Source organism: Ursus arctos, unplaced genomic scaffold (assembly GCF_023065955.2).
Source record: "Ursus arctos isolate Adak ecotype North America unplaced genomic scaffold, UrsArc2.0 scaffold_7, whole genome shotgun sequence".
Classification (NCBI taxonomy): Eukaryota; Metazoa; Chordata; class Mammalia; order Carnivora; family Ursidae; genus Ursus; species Ursus arctos.
In genome coordinates, this window is record NW_026623089.1 from 76143162 (window position 1) to 76157384 (window position 14223).

The 14223-nt window shown below is 47.1% G+C and overlaps 1 protein-coding gene across 2 annotated transcripts in view; it reads right to left on the minus strand.

Moving 5' to 3' along the window:
• The window catches only part of PRKG1 (protein kinase cGMP-dependent 1), a 1185830-nt gene that overhangs the window by 213248 nt on the left and 958359 nt on the right, over positions 1 to 14223 (minus strand). For both annotated transcript variants that reach the window (XM_026503976.4, XM_026503975.4), the window contains exon 6: positions 476 to 553. In XM_026503976.4, the coding sequence (XP_026359761.1) occupies positions 476 to 553 (78 nt within the window). The remainder of the gene's footprint in view (positions 1 to 475; positions 554 to 14223) is intronic.

Genomic DNA, 14223 nt, shown 5'->3' on the forward strand with positions numbered 1-14223 from the left:
CAGTATCCATTCAACATTTCTTGATGAAGACACAATAAAACATGAGTGTATTTACATCCTTGTTGTAAGCAAATTGCCTAAGGACGCTGAGACTGGTAAGTTTCCTAGCGGGATTCACACTTGGGCCATCTGATTGCAAAGCCCAGGTGTTTCAAGACAGCGAGGCTACGGCTCCTGATCACTAGGACCTTTCTAGGGTTTTGGTTTTTTCTTTACTGTTGACGATTTTTAAAGCGACCTTAGTCTTTTTCTTGTTGAGCTATAGAAATTATGGAAATCTTCCCACTTATGCAGATAGTTAAGCATGGTTATTAAATTATAGAATTCAAGCCATTTTCTGGTGTTCAGAATTACAGTTTTTCTTCCTCTGGCATCATTTTTGGGAGATCCATTCTCAGCTATTTCTCTTTCAAGACCCTGCATGTGTGCATTTCCGGGGGTGGCTGATACCAGGCCCCCTGCCCCCAGGGCTTACCGTTCCTTTGCTGATGATAAAGAAGGTGTCCCCTCTTGCACCTTGTCTGATGATGTATTCCCCATTCTCATAGTGGGTCTGAAAAAGAGAAACAGCAACAGAAAAAAAACATTAAGAAGGGAGTAATGTAACAAAAGCTCAATCTCTTCAAATATCAGCTCTGCAGGGATGCATTCATCCTGATGGAGTTTTACCCAGACTGAGAATCCATTATGATTTAGGAATGAGTAATAGTCAATGAACAATAATTACAGAGAAATCATTTTTATCATGCTCATGCTTAAAACTATTTTGTTAATGCCATTTTTTTCTGGGCAATTATATTCAGATCTTTAAATCCATTTTAATAGTTTGATAAAAAAATATTTTTTTCTCCCATCAACTGAGCATGAACTAAAACAGCAGAGCTGCTAATTAAACTTTTTTGTAATATTTTGTCATTTTCATTTTGTTTTTGTATTCTTGTCGTGATGGATAGGCTTTTTTTCCCCCCTTGAGAAATTACTGTGGCATCTAAAGATCTTCATTTTGAAACCAGGATGATTTCTGGTGTGGGTTAGATGGCCCTAGTTGCTTTTTAAGGCACAACTGCATGCTTTAACGTTCTAGCTTCAGCAGTTTAGATTTGGCCCCGTCAGACGGAATGTCTTCATTTTATGGACTGAATTCTAGCCCAGCATCTGCAAGCTCATCAAGGAGCATACGAGAAGCAAGGTAAGGCTGCTAGAGGATGATACAGTGTATCCGTGCTAGGATGTGGACACAGTCACTAGGTCCATTCCCAGGGTAAAGATTACTTCTGCAACGAACAAAAGTAATTTCTATAAGGCGATGTGGGAAAAAAAAGTATATTGCTGGGTCAGGAGATATTACAGAAAAATGAGACTGTGCCATCTGGCCACATTCTTCTCTGCAGCTTAGCAAGGGAGCCATTTTGGGGGAAAGAAAACATTACTTCACACACTCCTTAGAAAACAGATTTCGTGGTTTGCATGTAGGAGTCATGAGGCCAAAGGCTGTGATTCGTCCTTACCCTTCAATACCATGTTCCTTAATCCTGTTGTCTATTCAAGGTTAACATTGCCTTTTGCAAGTACGTGGCATTAAGAACAACCATATCTTTCTTTGCATATCTAGAAAATTAACATACTACCTAATCTTTTTTTTTTTTTTTTTTTTAAGTTAGAGAGAAAGAGAGAGCACAAGCAGGGAGAGCAGCAGGCAGAGCGAGAGGGAGAAGCAGAGTCCCCACTGAGCAGAGAGCCAGAAGTGGGGCTGGACCCCAGGATCATAACCTGAGCCCAAGGCAGATGCTTAACCAACAGAGCCACCGAGGCACCCCCATACTACCTAATCTTACCTTTTTTTTTTTTAACTCATAACAAGCTTTAAAAATAGGATAATAGAATGCATATTCTTCAACTGATTTCTTTTAACAAGATAGCCATGCTCCACTGTGACATCTAGGTGTTTGGGAAAGGCCAGATCTTTAGGACATGCAGATGTGAAAAGCAACAATCACCACAGTCTTCTCTCCTGTATCAATTCCACAAACATTTCTGTGTGCCTCTGAGTCAGGCCCAGTTGTAGACACTGATGATACAAAGATGAGATGCAAAAATCTCAGAGTAGCACCGTCCACTGGCTTTTGCTCTGAGGGTGGCAGTGTTCGACAGCCACGCCGTCCAGTACAGCAGCCTCTAGCCACATGTGGCTACTGAGCAGTCAAATGTGGCCTGTGTGATTAAGAAACTGAATGTTTAAGTGTATTTAATTTTAATTAATTTAAATTTAAATACACATGGCCAGTAGCTACTGTATCAGCACAGGTAGTAGCTAAAGCAAAGGGAGGAGTTGCAATCTGTACTAGTTCGGTAGGGGGCAGGCTGGAGCATCTTTCCCCACTCTCCAAGAACAGAGCTCCATTAGTCAAATTCAGGACCTCTCTCTTCCCTTCCGCACTCTGCACCAGAGAAGGTGGTGTGGCTTACTGGGCTGGTATGTCTGGAAGTCATCAGCTAGGTAGGGTCGCCTCAGTCCCTAGTCTCTGTCAAGTGGGGGGGGGGGGGAGCTCCCCCAGAGACAGACATTCTCTGTGGCTTCTCCAGGGGAAGCAAAATGAAGCTGCCTCTGCTGGGCTTCTGTCACAGAGCAAGTATGGCCACCCAAATACAGGGCCCGGTTTGGGAAGACTGTTTGGCTCTAACACCTAAGGCACATTCCCTAGCCTCCATGTTTATCATTAGTAACAATAGTATTATATTAGTTCCATTTACCTTAGTCTTTGTCATATTTCTCACTTGTTTCCTAATCCAAAACCTCTCAACCCCTGCCCCCGCCACAAACAACTATGCAAATGCTCTATTTTCTGTTGGTAGGGCTTATGTAATGTCTGTTGTATTGTCTCACTCTGTCTCCAGGGCTTCCCCATGGAGGAGATTCTTAAGCTCCAACAGAAGTATGAGGAACAGGTTACAGGATGTTGAGCAGGAGAATGCCTCTCCGAAAAGAAGAGAATTAGCAGCTTATTATGCCCACATAACAGTAGCAGAAATACTATCATGTTGGAAAAAATAGAAAAATGCAAATAAAAAGCTCCAAACTTGGAAGAATCCTTAGCTCATCTGAGCTCATTCTTCTTACTTATCTCCTCCTTAAAAGCATATCCCTACTCATATGATTGTCATTTCCTTTTAAAAAGCCAAAACTATTTGTACTATATTAAAAAGTACGAAGATAAGGGTTTCTCAGGCACACCACCACCGACATTTTGAAGCAGACAATTCTCTGTTGCTGGGAGCCATCCTGGACAGTCAGTTCAGCTGTAGGATGTTTGGTGGCTTCTATGGCCTCTACCCACTAGAGGCCAGTACCACTTCCAATCCCAGTTGTGGCAACCAAAAATGTCACAAGATATTGTCTATTACCCTGTTGGGGGCAAAACTGCTCCCAGTTGAGAATGTTTGCACTAAATCTTTTGTGGTTTTCTGGACCTGAAATAGCAATTTATTATTTCTCTTGATACCGTGTGCTAGATGATTCTTTGGCTTCCCTTGGTGTTGGCTTGAATCAGTCTAATGCCTCACTCTTGTGGTAAGCATTGGTGCTGGTCTCACACAGGTGACTGTCAGCTTCTATTCTCCTCCACACGGGCCTCTCTATGGGGCTGCCCAGTCTCCTCCATAGCAGGGTGGTCTGGGGGAGAGCCTCCTTATATGGCAACTGGCTTCCAAGGAGGCAAAAGCAGAAGGTGCCAGGCTTTCCCAAGGCCCAGACTTATGCTGCATCCAATGAGTTCAAGCAGGTCCCAGGGCCAGTCCTGATGCAAAAGGAGGGGATTGTACAAAGGTGTGAACCCTAGGAGATGGGGTGCATCAAAGCCATGGGAACACAGTCTCCCACAATCTTCAAGCTTCATATGCATGAAACTAAGCTCCTGAACTCCTTCTCCTAGCCCTGCCTCTCCCATGCCTTCCCTGCATCAGCGAGGCCTACCGCATCTTTTCTGGTACTTGGCCAATCATCTTGGAGTCATATTGAACTCTTCTGTCTCCCAGGCCCACCAGTGCTCTGTCAGCAGCCCTGCTGGCTCCACCCTCAGATTACATCCAGAACTCAATGACTCCTCCGTCTGCCACTATGGCTGCCATGTTCTCCTGCCCAGTCCATGCAGTCCCCTCCTGACTGGGACATCTGCTCCTATCTGACCCCATCGGTCCCCCTTCCCACCTAGCAGCCAGGCAATTCTGTGAACACACAGTCAGCATCTGTCCCTCCTGTGCTCATACGCCTGCAGGGGCCCCTCTGCACCCATGGGCACTGAAGCCCCCAGAGGCTGCAGGTACTAACAGTTTCTGCTCTTTTGCTTCACGGACCTCGCTGCCTGCCTCCCTCCCCTGCATGATGTCTGTTCTAGCCACACCACTTTTCCTGATGTTCCTTGAACACCCAGGCCCATCTCTGCAGAGGCTCTGCCCAGTGCCTGAGATGTCCCTACATCCCAGAGAGCTCAGAAGGAGCTATATTAGGACAGGATCTCAAATGACAGGAGCATGGGTATCAAGGAAGGCTGAAGGTAAAGGAATCCGAAAGCAGGATCGTCGGACCCTGCCGAGAGCTGGGGCTGTGGCTTCTGAGAAGGAAGGATCCACTGCCAACCCCAGCCTAGTTTAGAGGGAGCCTGACTTCTCTCTTCTCTCCCATCTGGTATCCCATTGGGGCTCCCCATTGGCTGAGTTCAGCTGAAAGGGGGCAGGGGAACCTTCCCATTCAGGTCAGCCTCTGGGCAGAGAGAAGGACCCAGGAATAATGAAAAGCAGGCCAGGGGGCAGGTGGACTGCATCAGCCCCATGTTTGACAGATCATTCACTCATGTCTCAACCGTCTCCTCCACTGGAACGTCAGCTCCATGAAGGAATTACGTTCCCTGTTGTTCCCCTTGCACCAAGAAGAGCACCTGGGTGTTCTCTAAACATTCACCAAGTAAATGGCTTATGTGGTAAGGACATTTAGTGCCCCACAGAGCAAGGGCTCTCTCCCTTCCTCTGCTGGTTTGCCCTCACGAGATGGGTCCACTGCTCCAGGCATCACAGTGGGGTCAGAGGCAGAGAAGGGCAGCCTCTCATCTTACAACTCCTTCTGGAGAAGGGGTGCCAAAACCCCTGGCAACTGTCCCCATAGGTCTCCTTTGAGTCACACATCCATTCTTAAATGAACGCTTAACAAGACAAATGAGAATACTCCAAATGGTTTTCATGTCTCAAGATCATCCCATGGAGACAGCAAGAAAACCATTCAAATGAAACCAAACTTCTAGCAACAGGAAAATGTGAAGGACAGACCGCAGAGGCACCCAGGAGGGTATGGACCAATCCAAGGAGTCTCTGAAGGGTCAGGACGGGGGTGCCTGGGGAAGGAGGACAGATAAAAGCAGGCTGCAAGACTATGAAAAGGGAAGACTCGGGTCATGCTAGCAGTCTTCACGTCCCTGCCGAGCTGTGGTAAAGCAGAGCGGGGCAGCCTCCCGGGTGACCGGCCAGAGCATGTAGGGGGAGCTCGTAGGGTTTCAGCTGACACCTCAGGGTAAGGAGGCAGGGCATACAGGTCCAAGCAGCTTCAAGGTGGAACCGCCATGCCCACAGCACACATTAGCAGAGGCGGGGTGAGCATGGGCCAAGCCACTGCAGAAGAGACGGAGGGTGGGGTCCAAGGATGCCCGAGGGGGGACTTTAGGGCATCTTCTAGCTTTGAGATGCTGCAGTTCTCTGACAGGTTGTATTTCCCAAAGATGGCCGCCAGAGAGTTTCCATTCCATGAGCTCTCCTGCGTGGTGACTTGGCCATTCTTCCATTAAGAGCTGGAGTCTAATTTCCCTCCTCTTGAAACGGACAGGCCTCGGCAGCTCTTCTGTGACAGCAGCCTGCGTGGAAGCCACAGTGCATGACCCTGAGGTCATCTTGGAAAAAGCCTCCCAGCTTCCACTGGTTCTCAGGAGTCTTCATCCTGGAACCCAGCCCCATGCCGTGAGAACCTCCAGCCACAGCTAGGGGTGACATGCAGGGGATCTGGCTGATGGTGCCGCCCCCACACAGCCTGAGTCACCTCTGTCACTGCAGTCAGCAGGGAGACACAGGAGTGCAGGGGACTCCCAGCTGGGACGAGTTTCAGCATTTGACTGTCCCCATTTGAAGGCCCAAATGTCATGGAGCAGAGACGAGCCATCCCTGTTGTGTCGAATTCCTAACCCACAGAACATAATAAGCACAATAAAATGGTTCCTATCTCATGCAGCTCTGTTTTGGGGTGGTTTGCGACACAGCAGCGCATCACCCAAAACAGACCCCTTGGGGGCTGCACCCCACCTGCTCCTGGCTCCCACCTGTTCCTGGCTCCCACCTGCTCCTGGCAGCTTTGGCTCTGGCTGGTCCTGGAGTTCAGAGACCACCAGCAGCTTCCTCCCCACCCTTGAGGTCTCATTGGAGAGGGGAGGGAAGGGGAGAGTCTGAGACAGAGCCCAGCCAGCAGTCGATCCCTCGCAAAGCCAGCAAAGCACACTCATGGTCCTTATCTTGCCTAGATTTCACAATAACCCTAGGAGAACTTCCGTTAGGGAAGCTGAAGCAAACAGCTTAAATGACTGGCCCAAGGTCCCACCACTAATAAGAGGTGCGAGGAGCTGGTGCGAAGCACGGGCCATGTCCCTTCCACTTCCCTACCCCCACCCACCTCCTCTACCCCCCACCTGTGCCTGGGCAATTTGGTATGGGCAATAACTGTCTTTTTTTAGGTTGCAAAGAAGACACGTATCCAAGTCAATTTCAGTGGCAAACAAAAAGATGGGTCATGACTCCCCAATTGTAAGCTACAGGAGATCCAATCCCACCTGGCAAAATGGGAAGAAGGTACTGAGTCACAAAATGGCATAGTCCAAAGTTAGTGGTATTCAAAATGGCTGAATCCAGGAATCACATCATGGCCCCAGACCAGCCTCCTCCCTTCCCTCGCAGCTCTGTCTGCCTCATGTAGCTCCCCACGACGGCCTAGGGTGTGCCCCATGGCAGTGAGCTCTCCCGTTCCCCGTGCTCCAGACCAGCGGGCTCTTGCAGAACCGTCATCCCTTTGTCCCAGAGATTAGACGCCTTGACAGGCACATCTAGAGTCTATGTAATTGGTGGAAATTATCTAATCACCCTCTGAATATCACTGACATGGTTTTGAAACTCAACAGCCACAACTGTCCTATCGGTTCTTTCAGTTTACCTGCACGGGCATTTGCTATACGTTTTTCCAGGCTGTGTAAGCTCGTAAAACTCAGGGTGGCGAGAGAAGCCTAGGGGACGGTGGCCAGAGGTGGTGCAACTTTGCAAAAGCTAATGTCCACGGTGTCGTCGCACCAGGATTCCTGACTCTGCCATGCTGAGATGTTCAATTGCACCCAAGGGGAAGATGATCATATGTGCCGATTCTTCGAGCGTTTCTCTAATTATGTTCATCACATGCCAGCAGTTTCATTGTTTTTTGAAGGTCACTTGGCAGCTCTGCCATTTTCTGATTTCACATTAAATCATGGAAAAACACAGCATTTAGAATGAGCAGAAACCTGAGCAATTAGGCAGATTCCTTTAAAGGTTTCCACAGTCAATAGGAGAAAAGCCAAATCCTTCACATTGCCTGCAAGACCATATACAGTCTGCTCACTGTCCCCCTTTCCAACCTCCTCTCACTCCTGCTTCCTTTGCCCTCAAGCCACACTGGAAGACCCACCCCCTGGGTCCGTTTCTCATCGGTGCCATAGTCCCTTCCTCCCGCCAGGCCCAAGCACCCCATGCTGCACCCCACTGCTTCTCACCTCCTTACAGCCTACTTCTCTTTCCCATCCTAGCCTTCCCCAAATGCACCCCGGCTGCACCGGCTCTCTCCATTCTGTGATTTTACAAAGCACAAAGGTTAACTGCATTGCTCTTTGCTGAGCTTGCGGCTACTCATTTGTAGGACTGTTTTTTGTTGTTGCTGTTGTTATTTTTTTTAAGATTTTTAAAATTTATTCATTTGAGAGAAAGAACAAGCAAAGGAGAGCATGAGCGGAAGGGAGGAGCAGAGGGAAAGGGAGAAGCAGACGCCCCATTGAGCAGGGAGCCCGACTCAGGGCTCGATCCCAGGACCCTGGAATCATGACCGGAGCTGAAGGCAGATGCTTAACCCCCTGAGCCACCCAGGCATCCATGGGATTGTTTTTAATCATGTTTTTCACCAGATTTTAAATGTGCCTGAAGGCAAGGATTGCATCTGGTTTTGTTCACCTTATAACATCCTCCGTGTCTAAGACAGCGCTGGAGATGGAATAAGGACTTGCAAACAGTAACTGCAGGAACGAAGTTGCCCTCCTTAATCCGCAGCTTTCTGGCACCGCCCACTGTCAATCCATTAGAAAGGCCTCCCCCTCTGGATACACACGCCAAGCCAAGCCCAGTTGTCTCTCGCTGTCTCCACTGCTGACACTCTAGTCCAACCAGAACCGCACCTTGGATTTTTGTGACGTCCCCCATCTGGCTTCCCTGCTTCAGCCCTTGCCCCTCACCGCACCCCAACCCACTCCATCTGTTCTTCTTTCTGCAACCAAAGTGACCTCGCAAATTGTGTATCAACTAAAATCACTCGACAGCTGAAAAACCTCGTTTTCGGTGGCTTCCTGCTGCCGTTAAAATCATCAACCACTTACTACAGTCTATAAAGTTCTCTGCATCCCGGCTCCCACCTGGCTCCCCATCCTCATCCCTTTCCAATCACGCCCACAGGGGGTCAGGTTCAAAAACCCTGGCTTTTCCCCCATGCCTTGTACTCACCAGACCAGACCCATCCCCGGGGCTCTGCATTCAGGACAGCCTGTCTAGAATATTTTCCTCAAGGTCCTTGTCACGGTCTATTCTCATCGTTGGGTCTCAACAAGGCCTTTCCAGACCACCCTGAGCACGTGCTTCTGCCTCACTCCCTTTCTGCCCATTATCCCTGTCTGTTCTGTGTGCTTCCTCTGCGCTTCTGCCAATGCTGGTGGCTGCTTTCAAGACCGTGTGAGCACGATCACAGCTAAGCCTTTGAGCGCCCCCCCACCCCCCATGAGAAAGGACTTCGGTCACACCTTCCAGATGGGAAATGATCTTTCTTTTGTGTTTGCTCTCTGGACTCCTCCACCATTACCAACCACACAGGGGGTTAGGAGATTTTGTATTCTATCCATTGTTTCACTTAGAACAATGCCCAGCACAAAGGAGCCATGCGATATAGAACCAAGATAACGGACAGATTTGGCCCAGACCTTTCACTTTGAATGGGGAAGCGGAGTTATGAACCGTAGAGTAGAAGGGTGGACAGAGAAAGAGAAGTGACAACATAACTACATGGAAACAATCTATCGCCCTCAAAGCCAGTCTTCTCTTTGCTACTAGAAAGAGGGGTTGTAGCTTTGGTTGCTACTCTGTTGGTCTCTGGATTCTCAGAATTCAACACTAATATGTAAAGGTCCATTTAGACTTTTTCAAATCCTCCACATACTTGTTAACTCTTGGCAGGCAGGGGGGCTCAGCACGACGCTGGAGGTGGCATTTCAAGGACTGCGATTTCGCATGACTCCTCTCCACTTCTCAGATCAGACCCCATCATTGATATCAAAGATGCTGGGTTTTAGCTGCTGTTTTTATTTTCAGGCGCCACTGTGATGCGCAATCTACAACTAACACTCCCTTATTAGGAACTAAGACACGAGGTACCATTCTGAAGTACATTTTCACCTAAATTATTTCAGTCAGAAATTATGCCAATTATGTCCCTTTATACTTGAGTTTAAAATTGGAGTCATCCTTCAGTCTTTATTAGAGCACGGGACGTCTATTCACTGACACTGTCCTAACGATTAAGGCACATGTAACAGAGACCACTATGATAATTGCTATGATTAGAAAGACAGCTGCAGTAGGAACCACCTTTATGTGCCTGGATGCATCTGATAAAGGCTTCAAACAGAGAATGCCACTTAGAAAATTAGTGAGTTAAGAACAGTAGGAGTCTTGAGTCATGATTCCTGCCTCCTTTGTTCAGAGGACAGTTTAAGCTTAGAGGAAGAGGGGGACGTCAGGTAGAAGAACAACTTTCTTAGAAATATTGCCTTTCCAGGGGGCGCCTGGGTGGCGCAGCGGTTAAGCATCTGCCTTCAGTTCAGGGCGTGATCCCGGCGTTCTGGGATCGAGCCCCACATCAGGCTCCTCTGCTATGAGCCTGCTTCTTCCTCTCCCACTCCCCCTGCTTGTGTTCCCTCTCTCGCTGGCTGTCTCTGTTACATGAATAAATAAAATCTTTAAAAAAAAAAAAAAAAGAAATATTGCCTTTCTGGATCCTCAGTCAGTGACATCCTCCAGGGAAATTCTTCCCTCTCCCTGATACCTCAGATTTATTTCAAAGACAAGAGCTCTTAACGGAGAGTAAGATCGTCAGACAGCTCCATCAGTCAAAAAACATGCCAGTGAGGTAGGCAACAGACAAGGTATTTCTTGGTCCAAGACTTCTCTATTTGGTAGAACTCTGTCCATTAGAGATGTCTGGACTGAGATTACCTACGGTGACAAGCCAGACTGACAGCTAGTCATTCGAGGAACATACAACTTTCCACACTGCAAGCCACCAGCAATCAAGGACAGCAATCCGAAGTCTTCGGTGAAATCTACTGTGGAGGAAATGATTGTATCTGTAAACCAGAATTTTCTCCTCTTCCCCCGTCCATGGTCACCATGGGTTTCATCACAGAAGTAGCACTCTACCAACAACTGATGATATTTGCACTCCATGTAGGTTTTCATAAATTGACATTTTGCTCTCACAGATCAATAATTATCAAGGGGGCATGTTCTTTTATGAAGCATTTTCTCAGATAATATTTAACCTCACTAAGGCTGCAATTTTTGCCGACTCTCCTTCCTAACCTCTAAGGAAAATTAACTTTTCCTCACACCACCATTCACAAATTAACCAGAATGCCAAAAGAACAAATTGAAGCCTGGAACACTTTTTCTAACCGGTTCTAACAGTTTCCCTTCACACCGCCACCGATCTGTCCCCATCGAATGTACATCTGGGATATACATGTCTGTACCACAGATTCTTTCTACATCAATGCCATGCCTTGCCTCCTACTCAGGACGTCCCTTATTTATAACCAGTACTTTTTCACCCTTTTCTCCAGCTGGACAACAATTTGGCTCCAAGGCGGCTTGAACTAAGCCATAAAAATCCTCCTTCACCAAGCCTGAACTCCAGGTCCACATGAGAGACATGCCCTTGGTAGGAGTTTGGTCATTCACTAATTTCAACCAGTATCATTTATCTTAGATCAATCAGATCATTTATCACACACTGTGTTTTCTGTGAATGAAACACTGCACTTGGCACCAAACCTACAAAGATACCCACAGTCCCTCGGTCGAGACGCAGCATGTGGTTTAAGAGGTCCTCACCCCAATCCCAAGGACCATCATGCCATTAAGGGGGAGAATGGCAGTATTAAATGAGTGCTTTACTCACCAAGGAACTGGGGCCCTCTGCTGACTCACAGGGTCTCCAGAGAACCCAGACACCTTGGTAGGAACCCAAGTTTAGGCAGAAAATGTGGCTTTTTCATCAATACAATAGCTCAGACTTCTGGAGAGACAGGCTGCCTGGCACTGCCCCTCAAGGCACCACACCAACCTAGCTCACCAAGACATTTTAAGACACAGATAGCCAGTGCCGTGATGATGAGTCCGCCACTTCCATTGCTGAGGATCTGTGTCTACGCAGCTGTCCCTTAGCACATTCCTCCGTGTCGTGACAGCTCTTGATGAAACATTCCTCACTTGGCTGTGACACTGTTTATCAAATTCGTCCACCTTGAACTTCGCCTTAGGGTCCTGAGATATATTCCAGCTCCTAGGAACTTGTGCTCTGTCCTTACTACCTGACTCATTACCTTTCCATCTGCCTTGATGGTGCTATGAAGACCCTGTCTCTACAGAGGCACCCACTCTACTTGAAACCCAAGGACTGATCTATAAGTCAGCCAGCCCACACTGTGTAAGAGAGACATTGTGGGAAAAGAATATCAAGCAGTCCTGTGTGTAGTCCTGACCAGCTCTGTACGGGGACACCTTGACTTGTAAATCATCCTTGCCCTAACAAGGTGCTGGGACAAATCCTTACTAACTTCTGCCCTGATGAAAAGGACAGGTATAAAATCCCCAGGGCCAGAAGTCCTGGGACTGTATAAGCTCATCTTAGAAAATCAGTTCATGACTTGCCCTGGGATGGATCAAGCCAACGGGCTGGCTGAGAGTCAGAATTAAGATCCCCTGCGGAGCAGTGGGCCCAGATGTAGCTCTTTAAAAGAACTAACAAGACTGTCACCATGATGAACAGGAATTCCTGGCAGCTTTGTGTCCTCATGGAGTCCAAGGGACCAAGGAAAGCCATTCCTCCATCTGCCGTGTGCCCCTTGCTCAATGCAATCCATTAAAGAGGTCATGAAATCCGGTTAGTGGATTACAAGCAGCAATTTTTTTTAAAAAATGGAATAGAGCAGAAAATGTCAAAGACATCACAGAAAGTGCAGATAGCATGATTTATACAAGTCTCATATGCGTGTGCAGATGAATACTTAGGTGCGTACTAGGCCCTGACGTAAAATGTGTTCTCACTACCCAGACACCACCCTGATACAACGGTACTTTTCCTTCTTTACAAAAGCCATAACATCCTCAGAACAGGGAGGCATCCTTGCTGCTACATGAAATCATCTTTAGGAATTTTGCTAATGTTAATAAAGACACTAGTGTTGAATTGGATTTTTAGTTGTTTCACTTTGGAAAAAGTACGTAGCAGTTGAAAGTACGGGATCGTCTTTGAAAGGATGTACCATCTACACTGCAGGAAATAGCACTTGCCCTCAGTTTATCGCTGTTTTCTCCAGCTCTCCAGCCCCTTCCCCTCCATCCACCCCGCCCCTGCGTCTGCAATCTGACCAAAGGCAGCCATTTACATGTATATTTTTGTATATCTAAGCGCCCAAGTTTCCACCCTAACATTTAGCATTTCCCATACTACAATAAAACCACATGGGTTTTTGTTCTGCTGATAGTGAACGCTGGCTTCCTTCACTGAATCTCAAAGATTCTTAGTCTTCATGTCTTTGCTGGCCAGATCACATCATCCTCCGTTAAGCCTCTGCAATACCTCCAGACTTTATGATTCAAAGACAGCTGCTAGCACAGCAGTGATCACCTGCATGCCTCCTTCTCACCCTGAATCCCAGACGCAGGAGGAAAATCGGAGCTCAAATTCCAAAAACGCTTGGGTTTTATCTGATATTCGGCTGAGCTCTTCAAGGACATCAATTGCCAAATGGATTTTCAATCTCTGTTTTTACCGTGAGAGATGAAGACAGCGCCTTCAGACAGAGTGACTAAGAGTGAGCGAAACCACGGCAGGCACACAAAATTAAAAAAAAAAATCTCCAAGAGGCACAGTTCATCTCTGATCTACTCATTTCAGAACAGAATAAAACTGTTTATAGAGTAGACACGCGGGCGTTCCCATCCCGCATAATTAAACTATAACTCAAATTTAACAGTTTGATCTATAAAGACAATTAGCGGCGGCGGAACTTGGAAATTGTTCGCCCTGACAGATTATGAAACGTGTCACAGGAAAGCATTCAGTTTAGTATCTCAGAGTCACCATCTGAAGTATAAACATGGTTTGAAGTTTCGAGTAGAATAAATACAGTATTCAAGAAGGAAAAATAAAGTTTCTCATGAACCCCTAACAAAAGTAGTGCGGCGAGTCAGAAGTACATAGAATTCACTCAACGTTGTACTTCCTTAGGCTTTTAAAATCAACATTTTGAGAAGACGTTATTCTGTTTAAAGGGCATTTTGAGTCATCGAGGACAGAAGGGAGCAAAAGCCAAGAGGATTTAGACTGCCTGAGGGAGGAAAGTGTCCTTTATATGCTGGAGGACGCCCTTCTTGCCTTGGGGCTATTTTCTGTCTAGACAGGTTTGAGAGGGGTCTTGCTCAGAGCTGGGGTCTGAGCCTACTCCCTTTTTGATTCCACAATATGCCATCTAACCGGGAGACAAAGGGAGAAAGGCTTCTTCCAGAATGTAAAACTGGTGTGTTTACTGGAACTAACAACAAAGTGATATACAAAATATTTAATAACCAGTACTT